Source organism: Hyperoodon ampullatus (assembly GCF_949752795.1).
Source record: "Hyperoodon ampullatus genome assembly, chromosome: 7".
In the NCBI taxonomy this organism is placed as follows: domain Eukaryota; kingdom Metazoa; phylum Chordata; class Mammalia; order Artiodactyla; family Ziphiidae; genus Hyperoodon; species Hyperoodon ampullatus.
Window position 1 is genome coordinate 3,656,764 of NC_136920.1, and position 23,734 is coordinate 3,680,497.

Genomic DNA, 23,734 nt, shown 5'->3' on the forward strand with positions numbered 1-23,734 from the left:
AGGTTGACAAAAGCCACTGTGGCGTAAGCACAATTGGGCCCTAGAGCGTTTCCAGCACCCCTCAAGGCTCCCTCCACCATTTGCCAGCAATCTCCTTCCCCCACCCCGCACCTGGCAACCCCAGTCTGCTTTCTGTAACTGCAGTCTTGCCTCTTCTAAAACGTCATACACAAAATCACACAGGACACTATTTCTTGAGACCAGATTCTCTGCATGATGTTTTTGAGGTTCACCTGAGTCCTGAAAGGCATCCTATTTACTGTGGAGCAGTTGTCCACTGTGTGGATGGACCACAGCTTGTCCATCTAGTCACCCACTGGAGGACATGTGTGTTGCTTCCAATTTTTGACTATTACAAATAAAGCTGCTATGAACATTGGTATGCTGGTTCATGTAGACTAAGTTTTCATTTTGGGGGGAAAATACCTATGAGTGGGATTGTTGGATTGTGTGGTAAGCGAATGTTGAACTTTGTAGATTATTGCCAAACTAATTTCCAAAGTGGCTGTATATTTACATTCCCATCAGCAACATGCGAGAGCTCCAGGCGCTCCAAATTCTCTCCAGTAGGTGTTGTCAGCATTGGGAGTTTTATTTGTTTTAATAGGTCTGTAGTTGTGGTTTTACTTTTCCTGGATCACGTGACTAATCACTTTGACCATTTTTTTCCAGGTGCTTATTTGCCATCCATTTCTCTTCTTAGTTGAAGTGTTTCGCCCGAGTTTTAAATCAAGTTTTCTTCTTACTGAGTTGCAAGAGTTCTTTCTGTACTCAAAATACAAATCTGTTACCGAGGATGTGTTTTGCAAATATTTTCTCCCAATTTGTGGCTTTTCATTTTCTTTACAGTGTCTTTTGAAGCACAGATTTAAAAAAATATTTATTTATTTATTGGTTGCATCAGGTCTTAGTTGCAGTGTGTGGGCTCTTCCTTGTGGTGCACGGACTTCTCTCTAGTTGTGGCACATGGGCTTAGTTGCCCCGTGGCATGTGGGATCTTAGATCCCTGACCAGGGATCGAACTGGCACCCCCTGCATTGCAAGATGGATTCTTAACCACTGGACCACCAGGGAAGTCCCCAAAGCAAAAATTTTTTAATTTTGATGAGACCCAATTATTATTTTAAAAATTTTATGGTTTGTGCTTTTCGCATCTTATCGAGAAAAATCTTTGCATAACTCAAGGACACAAAGATTTTCTCCTGTGTTTTCTTCTAGTAGGTTCATATTTATAGTTCTTACATTTATGCCTGTATTATTGTTTGTTAATATTAATAAATATTAATCTAGTTGATATTTATAGATCGTGTAAGCTTTGAGGTTCTTTATTAACATATGATGTCTAATTATTTCAGTACCTTTTGCTGAAATGACTGTCCTTTCTCCATTAAATGACCTCTGCACCTTTGTTGAAAACCTATTGTCATAAATGCAAGGATTGATTTCTGAACTCTAGCCTCATTCTTTGATTTATGTGTCTATCTTTAAGCCAACACTGTTCTGTCTTGACTGCTGTAGCTTTTTAAGTCTTGAAATCAGGTGGTGTAAGTCTCCCAACTTCCTTCTTCCTTATCATTGTTTGGAATTTCCTTTGCCCTTTGCATTTCTTTATAAATTTTAGAATCAGCTTGTCAATGTCTTTTTAAAAACTGGGTGGCTTTGCTTGAAATCACATTGAACCTATAGATCAATTTGGGGAGAATCAACATCTTAACAATATTCAGTCTTGGAATCCATGAACATGAAACCGAGCAGGACTCTGCAGGGGCTTCAGGGACAGACCCCCTCCGAGTCCCACACCTCTTGTTTGCAGAGAGGCTTCAGTCTTCTAGGCCTTCCCCGAGTTCTGAAGGGGAAATTTAATCAGAGAAGTGAGAAAATGCAGAAACATAGGAAAGTAGTCAAGCAAGACAAAATAATAATAGTTTAGCCATAAAACTAAGTCAAGTTTCCTTCTCAAGGGCTATAGATAATATCCTGAGCCATATCCTTGAGTTGTTTTGCAGATACTGAAACCTCCACCAGGTGGAAGAAGTTAACTGCATGCTGACCACCAGCACGGAGACCCCAGATCAGCTGGAAGAGGAAAGTCGATGATTGAGATTCCTGAAACATCACCATCAACCAATCAGAGAATTATGCAAAAGCTAATCACCCACCCTCTGAACCTCTCCTTCACAGTGTCTTTAAAGACCCTTTCCTGAAAGCCATGGGGGAGTTTGGGTCTTTTGAACAGAAGCTGCCCATTCTCCTTTGTTGGCCCTGCAATAAACTGCACTTTCCTTCACCACAACCCAGTGTTAGCAGATTGGCTTTGCTGCACATTGGGGTGAGTGGACCCAAGTTGGGTTTGGTAACAAACACAGTATGACTCTCCATTTACTTAGGTCTTTTTTAGTCTCTCAGTGGTATTTTATAGTTTTCTGGGTATATATCTCACACATATTTTGTTAAATTTACCTCTAAGTAATTCATGTTCTTTAATTCTATTTATAAATTGTATTGTGCTTGTAATTTCAAATTCTAATTGTCCATTGTTAGTACACAGAGATAGATGGGATTTTTATATTTTGACTTTGTATCCTGTGACTTTGCCAAACTCACTTGTTAGTTCTATGAGTATTTTGTAGTTTAGGATTTTCTGCAGACAAAAATGTCATCTGTGGATCAAGATTGTTTCAATTTTTCCTTTCCAATCATATAAAAATATAAGGTATAACTTGTTTTCCTTGCCTTATTACATAGGCTAGGTTCTCTAGTAAAGTGGTGATAGTGGATGCTTTTGCCTCATTCCCACTCAGTCTTTCACCATCAAGTACGATGTCACTGTGGGTTTTTGAAGATCCCCTTTATCAACTGAAGGAGCTCCCTTTTAGTCCTAGTTTACTGACATGTTTATGTGTGTGTGTTGTATGTGTGTGTGTTTAAACCATAAATGGGTGAATTTTGTCATGCTTTTTTTTTGGCATCTATTGAAATGATTGTGTGGTTTTTCTGTTTCAGACCAATCACATTGTGAATTGCATCAATTTTGAAATGTTAAAGGAACTTTACATTCTTGCAATGAGCCCTTCTTGGTCATATGTATTATTGTTTTAATATATTGCTGGAATCAACTTGCTAATATTGTTAAGGATTTTTTTCTGGACTCGTGAAGTATATTGGACTTTAATTTCCTTTTCATGTCATTTCCTTATCTGGATTTGGTACCAGGGTTAAGATGGACTCCCGTGAAGAGTTAGCGGGTGTGCCCTCCTCCTCCGTGTTCTGAAAGCACTTCTGTAGTGACCGTGTTATTTCTCCTTTAAGGGTCTGCTGTAATCCTCCAGCGAGGCCTCCCATCTTGACATTCTCTGCACCAAGGCCAGCCCTGGAGCAGGCAGATGGAAGCCTGACCACGAGGGGTCGTGCTCTTGACCCCCACAAAGATGGGGAGATGAGCTATTCTGTTGTGCATGCACTAAGTTTGAGAGTTTGTGCAACGAATACCAGGAGGAACGCAGGAGGGAGGCTGACCCACAGCCCTGGAGTGAGGGGGGCTGGCAGTGCTGATTCAGGAATGAGATGGGAGAGGATGTGGTCACCTGGAGAACATGGAGAGGCCAGTACAGGGGTCCCCCACGGAGCCCTGAGAAATGATGATGGGTATGGGCTGCACGGACACAGAGAAGCGAGAAGTGGCCAGAGAGGGAAGAAGACCCCAGGAGCACAGGGTGAGGTGGGGGTGGGGACGTGGGAATCTTGAAAGCCAGGAATTTTAGCCCAAGAGTATCCAGATAAGAATGGTCAGCTGGGACTTCTCTGGTGGTACAGTGGTTAAGTATTTACCTGCCAATGCAGGGGACACAGGTTCGAGCCCTGGTCCAGGAAGATCCCACATGCCGTGGAGCAACTAAGCCCATGTGCCACAACTACTGAGCCTGCGCTCTAGAGCCCGTGAGCCACAACTACTGAGCCTGCGAGCCACAACTACTGAAGCCCGCATGCTTAGAGCCCATACTCCACAACAAAGAGAAGCCACTGCAATGAGAAGCCTGAACACCAAAACAAAGAGTAGCCCCCACTCGCCACAACTAAAGAAAGCCCGTGCACAGCAACGAAGACCCAATGCAGCCAAAAATAAATAAATAAATGAATAAATTTATATTAAAAAAAAAAGAATGGTCAGCTGGGCCAGTGCTGCTGAGGGTACAAGAACGATGCGTCTGGTAAGTCCTGCAGGCTGGGGAGGCCCAGGTGATTGTGGAAGGCACAGCTCCAGCAGAGGAAGATGGGGAGGCCAGGGGCATGTCCTTCCCTGGCAGGTGACCCTCCTCCAGGTACCGGGATGCCACCCCTCCTCTGCCTGCCCACGGCCCTAGCCCATCTCTTGCCCACTTTTGACCTGACGACTCCCAGTCTGCCTTTAGCCCCTGGAAAATTTCTCTAGTCCAAGGTCCCAAACTCTCCTTATATCCAGTTTAAACTGCACCACCCCCCTGAAGCCTGGCGCTGTCTGCGACAGTGTTCCCCTGACCTGCACTGCACACCTTTGGAGGCACCTAAAGACTCTTAATCTGCAACTTTTTAAGAAACGAGTGGGAAGCAAGGGGGGGACCTGCAACGGCTGAGTGGAGCAGACAGGTATTCTGAGTTCAGATAGGGGAGATAGAAATGCAAACAGGCCCTTCCAGGAGGGGTGCTGGGAAGACCTGCGAGTTTCCAGAGTTCTCTCAGTCCTCCCCCCAGGGCGGGCAGGAGCAGGGGATTAGCCTGACGGGAGTGAGGGCTAGCTGTGGAGCCCTGGGAGCCCGCAGAAAACCTTCAGGTGAAACTCGGCCACCCAGGACTTGGCGGCAGATCCGAGCCACGGCAGGGCACCCAGCGGCTCAAAGGGTGTGGGACCCTCACGTGCAGGGTTCGGGGCTCCCTGCTCCCGGCCCTCACCTCTCTTCTCTCACCACCTCTGCAGCACTGGCTTAGGCAGCATGTGTTTTCCGCAAGGAACAGGGGCCCTCCAGGTCTGGCTCCACTGCAGACGCCTCTCCCGAGCCCTAGAGCCGTCGGTGCAGGTGCACCTTCGGCCCAATCGAGGAAGAAGGTGGGCCGGCACAAAGGCCTGCTGTGTGGCCTGGGTTGAGTTCCTGACCCCAATGTGCTGGTCACAGTTGTGTACCCGGGAAAACGGAGCGGAGGAGGGCAGCGATTCGGGCACGGCCTTGGGACGCACAAGGTCACGGCTGGGCCAAGAGACACGCAGCGCCGCCGCCCCCGGGATGGGGGTGGGGAGGGGCTAAGTAACTCCTTTCCACCCCGGTGGTCGCGGCCAAGAGGGACGGCGCCAGGAGCCGGGGCAGCTGACTGCCCACCCCCACAGCCCGCCGCCTGCACCGTCCCGGGAGGCGCTTTACGGGAGGGCCGCCGCAGCTCGGCATCCGGGCGGGGTCGGGGGACCAGGGGCGGTGGGCGGTGGGCGAGGGGCTCGAGACGCCCAAGCCCCGACCCCGCCCGGGCCTCGCCCGGACCCCGCCCGGACCCCGCCCTGGCCTCGCCTCCCGGAGACCAGCTCCCAGGAGCGCTCTCCGCGGCGGGGTGGAGCGAGGCGGGGGGCGGGGGTGGAGCGAGGCGGGGGGCGGGGCCGGCAGAAGGCGCCGCTGATTGGCCGATGCCGCTGATTGGCCGGCGCGAGAGCCACTCGCTGCCGCCGCTGCATCCGGCTGCGCTCGTACGGGTTCGGCTCGGCAGCTCGGCTCGGCTCGGCGGCTCAGCTCGGCTCGGCTCGGCTCGGCTCGGCAGCTCGGCTCAGCTCGGCGGCTCGGCTCAGCTCGGCTGCGCGACCGCGGACGGACTGACGGGCGTGCGCGGGGGGCGCGGGGCGCGGGGCGCGGGGCGCGGGCCTCGGCGGCGACGGCGGCGGAAGCCTTGTGTCCCCGCCCGCCCGGTCGTCTCGGAGAGGCGGAGGCAGCGCGGGCCGGCCGCAGCAGAGCGGGCGCAGGCGCGGGGGGCGGCGGCGCGGGGGAGGCGCGGGGGGCGCTGAGCGAGCGCGGCCCGCCGGGCGCCGCCGACCCGGCCCAGCGGACTGACGGACGCGCACGGACGCGGCCCCTCCCTGCCGCCGCCCGCCCGGGGCGCCCACCTCGCCGGCGCCGGGCCCGGGAGCGATGACATCGACGGGGAAGGACGGCGGCGGGGCGCAGCACGCGCAGTATGTGGGGCCCTACCGGCTGGAGAAGACGCTGGGCAAGGGGCAGACAGGTGCGTGCGGGCCGGCGGGGGCCGGGGCCGGGGAGACCGTGCACACGGAGGGCCCAGAGGGCCGAGGACACCAATGGGGGCCGGGGGCGCCGGGGGACCGGGAGGGCCGGGGGCGCACAGGCCCGCCGCCGGGGAGGCCGGCGCCGGCGCGCCGAGCGGGGGCCCGGGAAGGAGGCCGCCCGGAGCGGGGTGCTGCAGGCCCGGCCCACGTCTCCGGCCCGCGGCCGCGAACAATGGGAGGCCGGGCGCCCGGTCCCGCCGCGGAGCCCCGCAGGCCGCGCGGCTGCGGTCGGCCGGGCGCGGCCCAAGGACACTCGGCACGGACGGCGGCGCACTGGCCCGGCCAGCGCCCCTCGGCCCGGCTGCAGGCTGCAGGTGCGCGGCCCCCGCCGCATTGTGCGCCCGAGCGACCGGGCCCATTGTGCCGCGGGAGGAGGGGGCCGAGCGGGCGCCCATCTGCCGTCTGCCGCGGCCGCGCTAATAGGCGTGCTGCCCGAGCAGCTGCGCCCCGGGCCGCGCGACCCCGGCCACGACCCCCAACTCCCGCGGCCGGCGAGCAGCGAGGCCGCCATGCGCGTCCTGCAGGGACCGGGCCACTTTAGCCAGGCCGGGACCTCCCTCCCCGGTGGGAGTGGGAGAGTGCCCGGGCCACTCAGAGGGCTGGACAGCGCCTCTCTTCTCCCAACCTGTCAGGATGTCTGCGACACTGCACTCCTCCAGGGGCGGGAGAGGGAGACCGGTACTGGGCCCGACCGCGGATCCTGGGCCACGGATCCCACACCGGCGGTGGAGCAGACCCCAGCCTATGGGAGGAGGGGGCTTCCCGGCTGGTCCTGGACAGCCGTCTTCTGGCGATCGGGTTAGATCGCAGCCCCAAGGCCAGTGCCCTCATCTGGCTGGCCGGGCGTTCGCAGAGTCGCTTTGTGGGACACTGGGCTCAGCCATTTTCTTTCTTCTCCCTGGATGGGCCTCTCTTGGCGGCCCAGAGGTCCGATTGGCACTGTCTCCTTCTCCCTGCCTCTCTGGGAAGTTCCTTAGACCTAGAGCAGGCAGGCAAGCGGAGCAAGGGAGGAGGAGGGTGCGGCAGGGCTGGGCCCACCCCACTGGTGCAGGGCTGGGGCCCAGGAGGGAGCGCTCTAGCCAGGCATGCTGCAGGCCTTCCCCGAGCCCCCCAGGGTAGCCCAGAGGCGGAGCCTGGAGGTGGAAGGAAAGTGGGCCAAGCCCCGGGCTGGGGTGGGGGGCAGGGGCTGTGATGTAACTAAGGCAGAGCCTGTGAAGGCGTCTGGGCTAGAGGCAGTGGGAGCCCCCCCGCCCCCTGCTGGGCGGGCAGCCCTCGCACCGTGGGGCCCGGGGCAGTAGTGCAGTGCTGTTGGAAGTCAGGGTGGCGGGCCGGGTTCGAAGAGGAGGTGGCAGACAGCCTGTGATCAGCTGAGTTCAAAATGTGCATGTTTCCTGGGAGGAACAACTGTAGTTCGTGAAATTCTCAGTGGGGGAGGGGCTTGGGGCAGCAGAATGCAGGAGGCAGTGAAATAATCTAATTATCTTACCAATAAAATGTTATTATAGGGAAACATCGGCGTGCAAGCGATGACAGCCATGAATTATACGCAGGTCTCCAAGGGTAGGGGCTGGTCTCCGTACTCTTCATTGAGTTATTCTGTTCTACAGTTAATTACAGGAGGGTTCCACTGTAATTAACAATAACGAACACAAAAGGATGTACAGTGTGTGAACAACAGGCCGTGTGATGTTTAGAAGCAGCTCTGAGTGGCCCCTGCATCCAGCAGCCTCTCTCCTCAGGCCCTTCCCTGGTGAGTGGGATCAGGTCTCTAGTTGAGGCCCCCTCTCTGGGGGTCTGTCCGTCCTCTGTTCTTCTGGCCTCCCTGAGTGCTTGGAGCTGCCACTCGAGATCCTGATGGTTGGAGCACCTGCTTCCCAGGAAGGTTGGGGAGGAGGCTGTCCTGTTGGCGCCCGTCTCTCCGTCCTTTCTGTGGCAGGGTCATCTGGAGTTTGGTGGACGTAGGGACCTCACGGTGTGTGTGTGCCGGGCCTGGCTGCTTGGCTTGCTGGCTGCTCTTTGGCACCAAATGCTAAGAAAGCTGTGATTTCCCAGGCCTGTCCTTTCGCTCCCGAGATAAACACCTGACCTTCTCTGGGGGCCAGGCTTCTTGCCAGGACACCTCGGTGGAAGTGTGCCGCCTCCCTCCCCAGCCGTTAGTGCTGCTGGGAGCTGCTCCCCTGGAGCCGTGCAGCCCCCAGGCCCAGGGTGTGGTGGGGCCCGCGGTTTGTCCCTTGACTCCAGCCCAGCCCTGCTTGTCTCACAGGCACCTCTGTTCTCCCTGCTCTTTGCCAGCCCTCTGCCCAAGTCCTGTAAAGGGGGAACTGAGGAGAGTAGACGTCGGCGGCTGTGGGCCGCGTGGGGCAGCTGGGCCTCTCAACCCAGCTGATCCGGGCACTCGGGCTGCGTGTCCCGAGCGGGGGCCTGTTGGGAGGCGGGCCCGCTGCTCTCCCCCAAAATGCCGCCTTTGGGGAGTCAGATGTGGGATGGGGGACGCCGCCAGGTGCAGAGTGCAGGTGTGGGCAGAGCCGCCCCTTCCACCCGGCTGGGGCTGGCAGGGTCCGGCTCACACTTCTGTTGCATCTTTTTAACCCCTGGTGGTTCTGTTTTGCTTGTTTGGCATTGGGCTCAGGGAGCGGGTCCGTCACTCCTGCTGGGTTGGGCCTCCCCGTCAGGGCTGGCGAGGCCGTGGTTGAGAAGTCATCTCCTCTGCCCAGCTGTCCTTGACGGCCTGGCGTCACCTCTGCAAGCAGCCTGGGGAGGGTGCCTCCGCCTCGGCTGCGATGTGGTTTCTGGTCAAGGGACGGGACCTTCCGGGCCTGCTGGGGCGGGTGTCACTGTGCCCTGTGGTGTTCACTGCCGAGGCTCCGCCTGGCCCCTCCCTCATCCAGGAGAGGCTTCTTCAGCTGGGGGGTGGGGAGGACACCCCCTGAGGGCCCAGTGGGGACCGAGTAGGCCCAGGAGGTGAGTGGTGTGGGCTGTGCTGTCTTCACCCCCCCAGCCCCATCAGGAAACGGAGCAGTGCCCGGCCCTGCCCAAGCCAGGGCGCAGCAAGCCCAAGTGGGGCTCGGCGCCCATAGGCCGGGAGGACCCCGGGGCTCGATGGGGAGGACGGTGGGCTCTGGGAGCCTTTCCTGGAGCCAAGGTCCACGGTAAGATGTGGGGCCCACCCTTGGAAACCCTTCTCCAGTGGGCAGGAGATGGGGGCCGGGGGCAGCACTGAGACAGGGCTTTCAGGCAAGGGGTTGGTCCAGCTAAAGAGAGAAGGGGGCGGTGAGGGGCCTCCCTGCTGCTCATCTGGCTGAGCTCGCAGGTTGGTGGGTGGGCAGGGGGAGAGCCCCTCCAGGCTCTTGAGGGACCCTCAGGAGAATTAATGTGAGTGCTGGTGGCAGGCAGGCTGGGGAGGACTCCTTGGGTGGGATGGGGCAGGTGAGCGAGGGACAGGTGAGCTGGGAGGAGGGACAGGTGTGAGAGGGAGACAGGTGAGCTGGAGGGAGACAGGTGAGCTGGGAGGAGAGACAGGTGTGAGCAGGAGAGACGGGTGAGCTGGGAGGAGGGGCAGGTGTGAGAGGGAGACAGGTGAGCTGGAGGGAGAGTCTGGCAGACCCTGGGGTGACCCATGGCCCAGAGCTGGAGGGAGCCCAGCTCAGAGCAGGACGGGGGAGTCAGAGCCGGCGGCCGAGGTGGGCGGGGAGGCACCTGGGCCGTGGGGGACCACATCAGTTTTAGAAGGTTGAGCAGAAGGAGGCAGCTTTTTTTTTTTTTTTTTATTTTTAAAAATATTTATTTATTTTTGGCCGCATTGGGTCCTCGTTGCTGCACGCGGGCTTTCCCTAGTTGTGGCGAGCGGGGGCTACTCTTTGTTGCGGTGTGTGGGCTTCTCATTGCGGCGGCTTCTCTTGTGGTGGAGCGTGGGCTCTAGGTACTTGGGCTTCAGTAGTTGTGGCGTGCAGGCTCAGTAGTTGTGGGGCGCGGGCTTAGTTGCTCCGCGGCATGTGGGATCTTCCCAGACCAGGGCTCGAACCCGTGTCCCCTGCATTGGCAGGCGGATTCTTAACCACTGCACCACCAGGGAAGTCCGGAGGCAGCTTTGAGCCAACAAGAGGCCGCAGTGCGTCGGCTCTGGGGATGGGGCGGGCAGGGGCTGGCCCAGGAACCGGCCTGGGGTGCCATGGAGGGCTGAGGCCCAGAGAAGGAGTGGGCCTCCCCATGTGGGTGGAGGCACTGGACTTGGGGTGCACAGTGAAGGTGGACAGAGCAGGATGAGTGGGGTGGGCCTCCACTGGTCGCATGTGGACCGCCTGTCGTGCCTGATGGTCAGAACGGCCGCAGGCCACATTGCCCTTTGCTGAGTCCAGAGCCTCCCCCTCTGTGCCTCAGGCTGGCCTCAGTCCATCTAACCTGTTTTATAAGTGAGGGAACGGGCTCAGAACCTGAACTTGGTCCAGGGCAGTTGCTCCCGGGGATGGTAGGAAAGCCCACAGGTGCTCACTGCACGAGCCTGGTTAAACGTTAGGACCATATTCTCAAATAGTTGTGGGCAGACCTTGGGGGGCAGTGGGGATCCCCCACCTGTCTCCCTGCCCCACTGGAGTGGTTAGGAAGGCTCAGCAACCCATCAGTGACTTTGGGTGGGACAGAGGCTGCTCAGCCATCCTCCCGAGGCACAGACCCTCCCCCAGGAAAACCGCTTCCCCGAGCTGAGAGCTGGCCCTGGGTATGCTGCCCTTGTTGATGGAGGGCAGCTCTGCACGGGGCTTCCTGCGGTGATGGGGGTCTTGCGTCAAAGGATAGGCATTTTCCTGAAGGTAGGGCTGGGAGGGTCCTGGGGTGGACAGAGCCCTAGGACCCTGGTCCCAGAGTGTCCCCTACCCACCGTGGTCCCCTGTGGCTCTGAGCACCTCTGAGTTTTCACGTGTCCCGCCTGCCTCACCACTGGCTGTGGCTCTGCAGGGATGGTGGGAGGGGTGTTTGTACCAGGGAGGGCATGTGGGGCAGAGGGCACAGCCCGGGCGAGGGTACAGAGGTGAGAGATGCCCTTTGCAGAGCCGGCTGCTGCCCAGTGCAGCTCTGGCCGTGGGTTCCTCTGCGCTGGGGGTTTTCCACAGGGGGCATCAAGGCCTGTAGGCCCCCGCCTGCAGGGCCCCCAGCACGATGCGGAAAGAGTACGTCACCTGTGGCCAGCCTCTGTCCACCACGTGCCAGCTGTTGTCCCCAGAGCCGTCTGTTCGGAGTGGGTTTTGGGGGCAAGGCCAGGCCTGGCTCTTTCTGGAAGAAGCCAGGCCAGTGCCAGCCACGGCCCCGAGGTCCCAGCAGGACCTGTCTCCAGCAGATCCGGGGGGACCCTGCTGGATATACAGCCGTCTGCGCTGTGCTCAGGGCAGAGGAGCAGAGAGGTCTCAGACTCAGAGGGCTCCAGGTGCCCCCAACCCTGGTCTGCTGGAGGGTGGTCAGGGGTACCTGAGCCTTGCTGGTGACAGGCAGGCTTGGCTGTGCGTACTGGGGGCGCGTGTGGACTGGGGCCTCCGGGGCTTGCTCCCCCTGCCTCCTGGCCTATCCCAACCAGCCTCAAGAGCTGTGTGGGGCCGCCGAGGGCTCTGCCGCAGGACGCAGGGTCCCCTGCTGCCCACGGCCGTGGCTGACCGGCACCGCCCTGGGCCTGCGCCTGCGCCTGGACGGGGGCCCGAGCGAGCGTGTGCTTCCCCTGCCCACACGCGCCTTTTTCTGGCTACTTCCTCCCCTGGTGTTCATCGCTAGGGCTTATCTGTGGGGCAACCACTGGGCCTGAAAACGTCAGGGAAGGGAGAGGAGGCCGGCATCTGAGAGGCAGGTGGGCTGGGCAGCAGCACTGACTGCATCCTCTCTGCCTGTGTATGAGCCCTGCTTGGTGCCTGGCACCTTGCGTGTGCCCGGAGCAGACAGGTCCTGCCAGGTCAGAGGCCCGCGCTGAGGATGGCCCACGTTGGCCGTGCTCCCGAGTCAGCGGTGCAGTGGGAGGGTGCGTGGCTGGTGCTCATGAGGAGCGTTAGGGCGACTTCCTGGTCACCTAGTGCTCTGGTTTGGAGAGCACCTGTGCCTTTGAGGCCAGTGGACACAGAACCAGCGTCTGTGGGGGCCTGGCCGGGCGGCGGTGCCCACAGAGGAGGCTGTGTCCCCCGTCTGCCCGCGCCCACAGGCTGCGCCTGGAGCTGCCCGGGCCCGGGGCCCTGCCTGCCTGTGTCCCCCCGCACAGTCTGGGCTCCTTGGAGTGGGGCACGCTGGCGCTCCCCAGGGCCTGCTGCCACGCAGAGAGGGAGCACGGTGGCGGCACACACGTGGCAGGGTGTTTGAGGTGGTTGAGAGGCCTCACCGCCTGCCTGTGGCCCTGTGTGCTGCCCTGTGGCCTTCCCCAGCGGTACAGCCAGGGCCCCCAGGCCCCCGAGGCCACCTTGGACCCTAATGGGGTGGTTCTGTGCCCCTGGTCCCGGAGGTGCAGCCAGGGACAGCCCCCTAGGCTCTGGTGCTCGGTAGCTGAGGGGCTTTGAGCCTCAGGCCCCCCGACGGCAGGAGTGCTTCTGTGAGGCCCTGATGGACGGGAACAATGTCGGGGGCACGTCTGCTGTGCTCGGTGCCCAGCAGGAGGCCAGCATCTGTCAGGGCCCATCTAGGGTCTCGGGGGAGGGGAAGGACCCCCTTCCCTGTGGGTGGTACCTTGCGTTGCCCTGGATTCTGCAGGAAGTCCTCTCGGACATGGGGCAAGCTGGTGCCTTCGGACAGCTGCTCCAACGGAGCTCTCCCCGGTGCCAGGCCCGGCCAGCCCCACTGTCCCCTGTGGGCCGGTTGACGTGTCCAGGCCACACAGCACTGGGTGGTGGGCCCCGGGTGGGCCTCCATGAGCCTGCCCAGAGCCCTGGGTCCTGGCCAGGGATGGCCGAGCTGCCCGCCCGCCTGCCCGAGGTTTCACCCCAGACAGGGGTGCCGGCTGCCAAGCGGGGCTGCCCTGAGCAAGCTGCCTCAGACTCCGGACGGGATGGAGGCTGGGGTGGGGCAGAGGCCGCAGGGACAAAGCAGGGATTGTGCGGGCTGGGCCCTGAGAGGTGGCCCAGGCCTTGTTCTGCAGCCTCTGAGGGCCCAGTGTTCTGGAGCTGGGCAGCTGGGAGCACCGCCCCCCAACCCCAGGATGAGAAAACGGCCCTTCTCTTCTGGTGGTTTTCTTCCTGTTCGTTCTGCTTTCATCCCTCAGGGCCCAGGGAGGCTGCTGCTGGGCCTTGGTTTCTTCCCTGTGCCCTGGGGTGACAGCGCCTCCGGGTGGATTTCAGGGGTCACTGAGGTCGATGCCTGTCGAGCGCTGACAGGGCGTCCCGGGTACACACACCCTGGCTGGGGGTGCTGACCTGTGAGGACAGAGGTGCTTCCCCAGGTGCTGTCACATCCTCGTCTACACAGGGCCCCAGGGCTGGCCGCCCCCACTTGGGCCTCCCGCACACCGTGCCCACAGGCCTGGCCGAGGGTGGATGGAAGATTCTGGGGCCTGTGGTTCTGGGCTGGGGGGTGGAGGAGGACCGCGGGGCACTTGCGCCATTGCTGCCCACTCTGGGCTCAGACTGGGTCCCAGGGCTGGCCTTCCTGGCCCCAGGGCGGAGGTGGGAGGGCAGCCTGAGTGGCCGCCTGCGTGGCCTGAGTGACGTAGCTGGGGCTGGGGACATGGCAGGCTGCTGCTCCGTCTCAGGGCCGTGGGTGGTTTTCGGGGGCGGCAGGAGGCTGCCCGGCCAGGAATGTGGCATCTGTGGGGGGGGCCTTGGCCGTGGTGCCCCAGGCGACTCTAGAGTTGCTGGCAGCCGCTGGCCTGGGTGGAGGAGCAGGATAAATGGGGGGCCTACGTGTTGGGGGGTGGCCGCCTGGGAACCTGACGGGTCCCTCCCCGTGGCCGACTTCGGCCTGGATCACAGGCCACAAGGCCAGAGCAGCCCCAGGGAAGGGCAGGGCGTGGGCCCCGAGGCCAGGTGCTTCCTGTGCCTAGTTCTGAGTCGGGTCCAGCGGTGTATGAGGCGTGCGGGTCCAGCTTCCACAGGTGTTGACGCTGGGCCCAAGCTGGAGTCCGGGGCACGGGCCGGCAGGGCGGTGGGGAGCCCGGGTCTGCAGAGGCTGGGAGGAGCCCCTGCCCGGGGCGGGAACTGCAGCCTCTGCCGCCCCTCCCAGACTCCCCGCCGCCCCTCCCAGACTCGACGCCCTACTCAGTCGTCTGGCAGGGGCCTGCAGTGGAGCCCAGGCAGCCTCGTGGGGCCAGTTTCTTCTCTGAAGGGTGAGGGGCTGGTGCTCGGTGGGCAGCTGCAGGGACGTGGGGATCCCCGATGCCTGTGGAGAGGGGTGTGCCTGGAGCGTGTGTGAGGGACTCAGGGTCCTCCGAGACCATTCAGAGAAAGTCCTTTGGCTGGCCCCGTGGAGCCAGGAAGGAGCTGGATGGGCTTCTCCGTCCCGGGCTCACTCTGGCTGCCCCCAGGAGTCAGCCAGAAGGCACGGAGCATTTGGGGTCATCCAGGGTCTCTGGGGTCAGCCTGCGTGCAGAGCCCCCGGGGCAGGGCCCCCAGCCCAGACTGGGTGGGAAAGTCGGCATCTGCAGGCCCCCGTGTCCCCGTTGTGGCTCAGGTGTGAGGGTGAGCGACACTGCGAGGGAACGTGTTTGCTTGGGGCCAGGTAGGGGGCTGGCAGCCCGTGTCACCCTTGGGCCGTGGGCCTGAGAGTGGACTCAGCCTTCACGTCCAGCCCGGGCCCAGGGGGTCGAGGGGGAAACAGGACGAGGGTGGACAGATGGGCATCGTGTTTGCTTATCCCCGTGGATGTGGTATTTTCGTGCGTCGCTTGTTTATGGGGCAGCGAGTGGGGAGAGTGGATGCAGATTGTGGCAGAGCTGGGCCGCCAGCTGTTCAGGGCTGAGGGACCCGGCAGTGGGGGCACAGTCTGGGCTGGGGAGGGGCTTGCCTCATCCCTTCCCTCTGCCACACGGTGCCCTGCGACGCGGCCTGCCCTGCCTGTGGCCCTGCCCCGCTGACCTCTCGCGCCCAACCTGCTACATTCTGGCCGGCAGATGCCTCTGTTCTGGGGGCCCACCCGGAGTGGAGGCCCCATGTTCCTGGGCCGCCGTGGGAACCGGCTTCTCGTTTCCCTCTGCAAACGGGCATTTCCAGATGCGGAGGTAGAGAAAAGAGCACCCTGGACCCCACGAGCCCACCCCAGCCTCAGCGACACAGACACGGGGTCAGTTTGCTTCACCCCACCCCCAGACTTCCCTGTAATGTAAATATTTTCAGGCTGGGTCTAAAAGATAGAGACTCTTTAAAAGAAGCACCATACCATTAGTACCCTGGGAAGTTAACCCTAATTTCCTAAACTGGCAGAAATACAGTCAAACGCTGCATTTTTAGCGGGTAAGGGCTGTTTCCTGGAACCTGAGTCCCCGTGGCCCCCCGTGTGTGGCATCTGGAGACCTTGGGTCCTCGGCACCGGAGCTGCTCCTGGGGTCCTCAACCTCAGGATCTGCGCGTTTCTGACTTTCCGGGGGTCTGATGCTGGCGGGGCCCCACTTGGACAGGAAACCGTGCGTGGTTGTGGCCAGTCCCACCCTCACTCCCGCCCCGACCCTGACGTGATGGTCATTGGCGCCGGCATGCAGTGAGCAGCGAAATACAGGCCTGGCCTTGCCTGGGAGCAGTGGGTCCACCCAGCCCAGAAGCTTCTCTGCCGTCACTGCACAGAGGTGCAGGCCCAGTGGGGGACATGGCACGTGAGGAGTGCCCCGTTTGGGTTCTGTCCTGCGGGGGTGGACCTAAGGCAGGTGAGGACGGCTGGCCTGCCACTCTCTGGTCCCTCGGCCCTGAGCCGCTGCAGCCCTGGGCGGGGCGTGTAGGTGAGGGAACAGGCTCGGTGGGGGCCTGAAGGAGGCCCTCCTGGGGAGCTTGGAGCAGCTTCCGCCAGGCGCCTGGTCTCCTTACGTCTTGCTGGGCCCGTCTCCGTGTGCAGCCTCACCCTCTTGGCTGCAGTGGCCCTGTCACGGAGGGCCAGTTTGAGCACTCACAGCCTAGGGTGGACAGTCAGCCTGCCCACGCCCGGCCCACGCCTCCAGCTCTTCCCCCAGGCCCTCTGCCACCATGCCCGGCCTGTGGCTCCGACACGTGACCTCACACCGGAGACGCTGAGCTCGAACCCCTTGTGCTCTCTGGGGTTTGGGGCTTCCCGCTTGGTGTCAGGGCTGCTTGAGGCTGGGCACGCGCTCCTCCTGCAGCGGGGCTCACGCTGGGGGCACCGTGCTTTCCCCAAACGCGCCTGCTTCTGTGCAAAGCCGTGGGCCCTGGTGACCTGGGAGAATTGCTCTTCAAGGCCAGCGTGTTCATACACGGCGTGGGCTGCCAGGAGACCCTGCGTCCAGGGGCCAGCTACCCATGAGCAGTGTGCAGGCAGCCTAGGACCCCCGCTCTCCCCTCCCTAAGTCTCCAAGGAGAGCAGCGGCAAAGCCCTCAGGTGGTGCCCCATCTCTGCTGCACTCTGCTTGTGGGGTGGCTTGTGGGGGTGAGGCCGGGGCAGCTCGCTGGCTGCACCCTGTTCCTGAGGGGGCGCCGAGGGGCCTGAGTTGGCCCTGCAGCCTGGGGCCAGGCCCTCTCCCTGGGCCCGCCTGTGGGAGCTGTCCAGCGTGGCAGTGCTGAAGTCTGCAGCTTCCGCGGCCCAGGAGGGAGGCTGCGGTTAGCAGTTTGTCCTCAGCCCTCCTTTGCAGCTGAGCAGACCTGTGGGAGGGTCTGTGGGTCTTTGGTGAGCTCCTGCACCTGTCTCCCTAGTGTGGGACTTGGGCTCTGTGCTGAGGAGGTGGGCAGGGGGAGGCTGCCTGGTGTGCTCCCAGGGGAGACCCCGGCCCCCACTCCCCTCCTCGGTCAGGAGGAGCGGGTGGCCGGTTCTCTTGGGGCTGCTGCTCACCTGCCGGGGCGGGGGGAGGGCCAGGGCCCCACAGAGCGTGAACCATGAGCACTGCTCGCCCTCCAAGGCTGCCGGCACCTTCTCTGGCTCTGGGGTTGATTCAAGGTGACTCTCCAGGGCAGTCCCTGGCAGCCCTGGCGTTCGCTTGGTGTCTCCAAGGTGGCAGGAGCTGCTGCAGTGAACCCTCCCATCCAGAAGCCCTTGGAGACCCCCATCGCCCGGGTGTGGGTTCCGTTGGGGGCACACAGCAGCCAGGGAGGCCTCGGCCACCTGGCCCCGTGCTCTGTAGGCTGTGGGTGCCCTGCGTCGCCTGGGCTCCCCAGGGAGGGGCAGGCACACCGTGAGAGGCTCTGGTGCACACCAGCCAGTTGCATCTCCTGGGTCCCCTTATTTCAAGGGTCTTGTGGCCCAAGGGTGGATGAAATGCAGGAGTTTCTGCAGCACGCTGGGACATCAGTGATGGCCTTGGGGCGGCCGGGAGGGGAGACCAGCTGGGGCCCGGGCTGTGCACCGACCCTCTGTGTCAGGGGTCTGCCCACCTGAGCCCCTACCCAGGGAGACAGAGATGTGATGGGTGTGAAGGCGCGGGTGTTACCCTCCCGCTGGTTCTGCCTTGCGCTGATCTGTGGGGCTCCCCATGCACACAGGGAGGGTCCTCTGACCTCCAAGTCCATGCCCGCAGCCCCCTCCCCAGGCCTGGGTACTGGGGGGAATTGAGCCTGGACTCAGGAAGGCAAGCCCTCAGCTCCAACCCCCACTAAACCCCGGCATCCTAACCAGCATCCTGGGCTAGCTCCGCGGGGAGACTGGAGACAGGAGACGTTTGGGAAGGACCGAGGCCTTGGAGGGGGAGCGACTGTTTCCTGTGTGTGAGGGGGTGGGGCTGGACCGGGCAGATGGGAAAGGGTAGATGCTGGCTTAGCTCTAGGGGCAAGAGCGCGTCTCTGATTGGAGGTTTGCTGACTCTAAACCCCAAATCCCAAGGGATTTATAACTAATCATAAAGTGGCACAGATAGGACACCCTCCAGCAGATGCCGCGGGGCGACTGAGGGCATCTGTGGGCGGTCGTGGGCTGCGTCGGCCTGGGAATCAGGGCAGCCGTGTCGGGGGCTTGGTGGGGGCTACAGGGGCCCCTCTGGGTGACGCCCAGTGGCCCAGGGTCTATGGGCCGGGTTCCCAGATTCACTTCCAGCTTCGCTGCCGGCCCTGGCAGGGCACACGGTGTCCTTGGCATCCTCAGAGAGCTGGCCGCTGCCCTCAGTGCCAGCCACGTCCGTACCTCCCCCTCCTGGGTCCCTCTGCCTGAGGGGTGCTCAGACCCCTGTCCCACAGCCTGTCTTTGGAGTCAGCTAGCCGTAGGGCCTCTGACCTCGGGGGGTCCTGCTTCTCGCCACCCTATGTGCAACGCACACCCTCCTGTGGGCATCTGTGCGCTGCCCTGGTGTCTGCAGAAGGGGATATGGGGACTGGCTCTCTGTCGGGGTGATGCTGGTGATGCCCCCGTCAGGATCCAGGCTGGTGGGGCAGGAGAGTTGGCTCTGGGGGGCCAGCCTGGGCTGGTCAGTGCTGTGGGCCTCCAGAGGTGCTCAGGGCCTGGCAGGGGCTGGGTGGCCAGCCGGGGCCTCTGACCCCACAGGCTTACTCTGCCCCTTCTGCCCGGGGGCTATGGCATCCCGAGTCCCCCTGGGTGGGTGGCCTCTGGGTGTCAGTCCCCCCGTGCCGGGTGGTGTGCATGGGGTCCTGCGCTGACCAAAGCCTGGTGGGCAGCCCTCTTGGTGCTGCTGGGGGAGGTGCTGGCCTCTGGCCGGTGGACACCTGGGGGCACCTCTGGGAAGCTGGCCAGGCTCTGTGCTGGGGACAGTCCTGTCCTGGGCAGAGCGACCCACTGGGCAGCCAGGGTTCGGGGGAGGCCAGCTCCTGGGCCTGTCCATGCCAGTCCAGGCTGGGTCTGGGGCCCGGGCTGCCCCCCCACGCCTGTTGCAGTGGGCCTTGGGGAGGAAAGATGGCCCCTGGGGAGCCTCTCTGGCCCTGCACAGGACCTCAGGCGTGGTGGCCGTGGGCACGTGCCCCAGGCACCGTCTTGGGGGCTCTGCGGTCCATCGCTGGGCCTCGGGAGCTCACCACTTGGGTGAGTCCTGCCGAGCCTGGGGGGCTGCAGGCCAGCACCCGTCCCCTTGGGGGTGCCTCTTCTCTTGGACACCAAGTGGCCCGTACCCTGGGGGAGCGGCCCCCAGAAACAGCGTGGGCGTGCGGGGGGCCGTCAGCTCCGGGAGGCTCACAGTGGGTGTTGATGGAGTGGTTGGGGCGGGGGGGCGCACGTGCTCCTCCGCTTCCCGTTGCTCGAGGGGCCAGGGCAGGTGGGGACAGGTCAGTCAGCGGGGTCAGCAGAGTGAGATCCTGGGGACCCCGTGCTGGCAGGACCATGTGGGGTTCTCTGGTGAGTGCACCTCAGGACAGGCGGTCTCCTGGAGGTGTTGGGTCGGGGACTTCATAAACCAGGCCTGCGCTCCGTGGCCAGCGCCGAGGCCAACCTCAAGTTTGCAGGTGCAAAGATGTATACGTAATTGAGCGCCTTGCCTGCCCGTCCCTGGGGGGATGTGCCGGCGGGAGGCGTGCAGGACAGTCTCTGCTGCCCGGGTCGGGGGGTCAGGGCAGAGGCCCAGGGGACACTGAGCAGGGCCCTGTGGATGGCGTACCAGGGCAGGGCTGCTCTGCATCCCCTCTGGGCTGGGCTCCTGTCCTGACACCTCGTGCCCATTTGCGCCTTTGAGTGGCAGGTCCCACTGCCTGGCCCTTCTGGCTGCTCCGCAAGTGCCAGCCCCGGGGAGGAGGAGGTGGCAGAGGTGGGCGTCCTGCCCGGGCTCCGTGACCATGGACAGCTCCAGGCAGGCGGGCCTCCTGGAAACAGTCAGAGGCGCTCAGGGACTGAGCTGATGTCTGGGAGGATGAGGTGGCAGCTGTGGGCAGGCGGGTCTCTGCCTCTCTCCTCCTCTCCGTCCTTCGGAGAAGCTGCCCGCTGACCGCCAAGCAGCTTCTATTATTACCCCACGCTGGAGGTTACATCTGCCGGTGCCCTTCCGGGGATGGGCAGGCTCTCCTGGCACCTGATCCCCGCTGGGCGGGGGCGGAGCTCGGGCCACAGGCCTGTTTCCCACTTCCTGCTGGTACCGCAGGCAGGGTGTGCATCTGTCTGTCCGTCCGTCCGAGGGACCTGGGCAGGGAACTTGTCTGGGTCAGGTGGGAGCAGCCTGCACACGGCCTGCCTGGCCCAGCGCCTCGGTGTCCATCTCGTGCCCAGCACTGGCCGGGCCCCTGGACAGCCAGCAGCTGCCTCAGCCCCCGGCTCCCCCAGGTCAGGCACCTGCCACGAGCGGTCTCGAAGCTCCATGGTCGGGGCAGGTGCTGTGGTGCCAGCGCCTTCCCGTCCTGCCTGGGCGCCCTGACCCAGGGGCATCGGACGGCTGGCTCCTGAGACAAGTCTAGGGTGGGGACTGCAGCTCCCCGACCCGTGAGCAGGGTGGGGACACAGGCTTCTTGGCCCGGGGGAGGGTGGGACACCAGACCTACCTCGTGGCTGGGGAAACCAACTAACTCAGCAGATAGTTTTTAAAACGTGGATTGGGGTTTTTTTTTAAATGATAAATCCAGATTTGACACTGCAGAGTGGTCCTCTGGCCCCCATCCACTCCCACGTGGGGACAAGGGATCTCAGCCATAGACCAGAGAGGGCTTGTCTGCCCCGCCGCCAGCCCCCCGCCCCGCCCTCCTGTTCCTTTTTCCCCTGCCCGCTGGACCGCGGGAGCCCATGTGGCTTCCCAGGCCAACCCTGGCAGCCCTCCCAGGTGTGCCAGGCGAGGGGGCTGCCGGGGGTGCCTGGTGGCCACAGGCGGGCGGGCTCTGCCTTCCTCCGCTTGACCACAGGCCGGCCCGCAGATGAGGGGCACCTTCCCTGCACAGGGCTTCGCTGTGTCCTGTGTCGGGGCCTGGAGGCGTGGCCAGGGGGCCGGTGGGAGCTGGGAAGCGGACAGGGGTGGAGGGCGGCCAACCTCTGGGGTCTGGTCACCTGCAGCTCCTGCCCCTCGGGGTGGGGGCTGAGGGGAGGCCCAGGGGCTTCTGGGAGGTATTTCCACACCTGGCTTAGCTGTGAGCGGCTCTGGGCCTGGCTCCATCCCGGAGGGCCCCCCACGCCTGACAGGTGTGAGTGGGGTTGTGTGGTGTTGCATCTGCTACCAGAGAGGCTGTTGGTGTGTGTGCCTGGGCCTCCCGGGGCAGGCATCCCGGCCTTGTCACCAAGGCAACCGCATCACCATCCCTGGGGCCTGGAGGGGGTGGAGCAGGAAGGAGGGAAGGCCTGGTGCTGGGTGGGGGGGGGCGGTCCGTGTCTGCTGCTGAAGCCCCCTGGGGCCTGGCCTGTAGGCAGCCTTCCTGTCCTGGCGACCCCTTCTCTTCCCCCCTCCCAGGCGCTGGGTCCCTGACCTTGAAGCACTCCTGCCGGTCACCATGGCTCTGTCCCTCCACTCCCCCCCCCCCCCACACACGTCCCTGGAGGGCTGGACAGCTGCTGGTGGTGCATGCTCACGTCACAGCATGGCGTCCACGCTGCACGTGTGACCTCGGCCCCCTGGAGTCCAGCCTCCTCGTACAGCTGGCTCCTCGCGTGCGGGACCCGGCACCTCGTCTTCACAGCAGCTGCGTCCCCTGCCACCTGCTCCCCACAAGCCTCCGACCCCTCCCCTTCCTAGGTCCCTTGGGCCAGTCACCCTCCTTCCTGCAGGCCCTTGGCAGGCGACCCCAGCATCAGCCCCCAGTCCTAAGGCTTCTGAAAACTAGGGCACCCGCTTAAAACAACAACACCAATTTACCAGATTGAATTACTGAATAGTTACTGAATTCAATCAAAATGTTTCATTGGGCTAATTTTACAGCGTTGAACTGATAAAGCAGTTAATAAAAAGCCCACGTGGTCACCTGCCACCATGGGAAGCGGAGATGCGGGGCCCGCTCGCCAGCCTCTGGGAATCCCTGCTCCTCCCAGAGGCTCTCAGAGCGAGAGCGGGCGCAAGTGTGGGCAGGCAGGGCAGGAAGGCTTCCCCCAGCGCACCCCAGAACTGATGGTTTCCCAGCACTCGTGCCCCCCAGACAAGGCCGCCGGGTCCCCCTGGACATCCCGCCCCGAGGCTGCGGTCAGAGGGCCGAGGGGCCCAGGTGCCGGCCTCTCCCTCCACCTCTCCCCGCAGAGGGGGCCCGGGGCGCACAGGTCAGGCCTCCGAGTATCTGGGCCTCTCAGGACGTGCTGCTGAGCACACAGTAGGTGGACGCCCCTTGGGGACACTGGCTGCGTGGGTGGGCTTTCTGTGGCGTGGCTGAGGGATGTCCTGGGGGGCCCTGGTGCATCTGGGGGAGACCCGGCCTGGAGGTAGGGGTGATGATTTCCACGCTCTGGGTGTCGGCCAGGGTACCTTGGCTGAGGGAGAAGCGTCCACCCTTGTGCCCCGGCTTCTGCGGGTGGGACTGGGGGGGTTCCTGGCGGGGGTGGGGAGTTGGCCCTGGGGTCGGAGGAAGCGGGGGAGGGGAGGCCTGTTGTGGTCGCCATGGCGAGCACCGGGCTGCTGAGGTTGGGGCGCTGACTCTGGCTGGGCCCTCAGCCCAGGAAGGAAGCCACGGCCCCCCTGCCCTCTCCCAGCAGCCCGGGGATGTGGGGACCTGGGGTGGCCCTCGGTGCGCGGCCGGGGCCTCCCCGGGTCTGTCCCTGCCTGCAGCCCTGTGTGCGGCCCACACTCCGCCCGCCTTGACCGTGTTCCTTCCACAGCCCCGAGCGAGTCCCCACTGTGGTGGGAAGGAGCCCCGTCCTGGCCACACCACGGTGGGCGGGTGCCAGGGCAGCTGCCCTTGGAAGGAGCCGGGGTGTACGTGGTATCACGGGGCAGGGGGGTCTCACACTGCAGCCTCGGGCTGTCCCCGCTCCCTCCCGCCCCCGCCTCCCAGGCCCCCGGGGGCCGCTGGGCAGAAAGAGCAGGACAGTCTGGGGAGGGCCGGGGCCCTCTTGCTCCTGTGGCCCCCATGACTCTGCCTCGAGCCCGGCCTGGCTCCCCCGTTGCCGGGGCCTGTGCCTGAGCCTGGGGGGCTGTGACTGCACTGGGAGCGTCTCAGCCCGCCCCGGGCCTGTTCAAGGGTGCGTCCGGCTCAGGCCCGGCCAGCCTGGCTGAAGCCCCTGTTTTGGTGTGTTGGGCGTTTGTGTTTCTCTTGGGAATCACCGGTCTCATCCTTGGCTCCTCTGAAGCAGCCGCACTGGCGGGTTTCTAAAGGAGCTCTTCACATCCGAGGGCCGGGTTCACTGGGCCTTTCCCTCTGTCTGCGGGTGGGACGCTCTGAGTCACTTCTGGCTGTGGTTCTACCAGTGGTTCCGTTGACACGAAATCCCGGGGAAGGTGGGCTGTGGACACTGACCAGGCTGCTGCGGAGGGCGGGGTGACGGGGGCGCCGGGACGCCCTTCCGCAG

General features: G+C 62.6%; 1 protein-coding gene across 6 annotated transcripts in view; it reads left to right on the top strand.

Annotated features, from left to right (window-relative positions):
* Window positions 1-6,140: 6,140 nt before the first annotated feature.
* The window catches only part of BRSK2 (BR serine/threonine kinase 2), a gene marked incomplete at both ends in the record, with an annotated part of 62,794 nt that continues 45,200 nt past the window's right edge, over window positions 6,141-23,734 (top strand). For all 6 annotated transcript variants that reach the window (XM_079709545.1, XM_079709546.1, XM_079709548.1 and 3 more), the window contains one exon: window positions 6,141-6,234. In XM_079709545.1, the coding sequence (XP_079565671.1) occupies window positions 6,141-6,234 (94 nt within the window). The remainder of the gene's footprint in view (window positions 6,235-23,734) is intronic.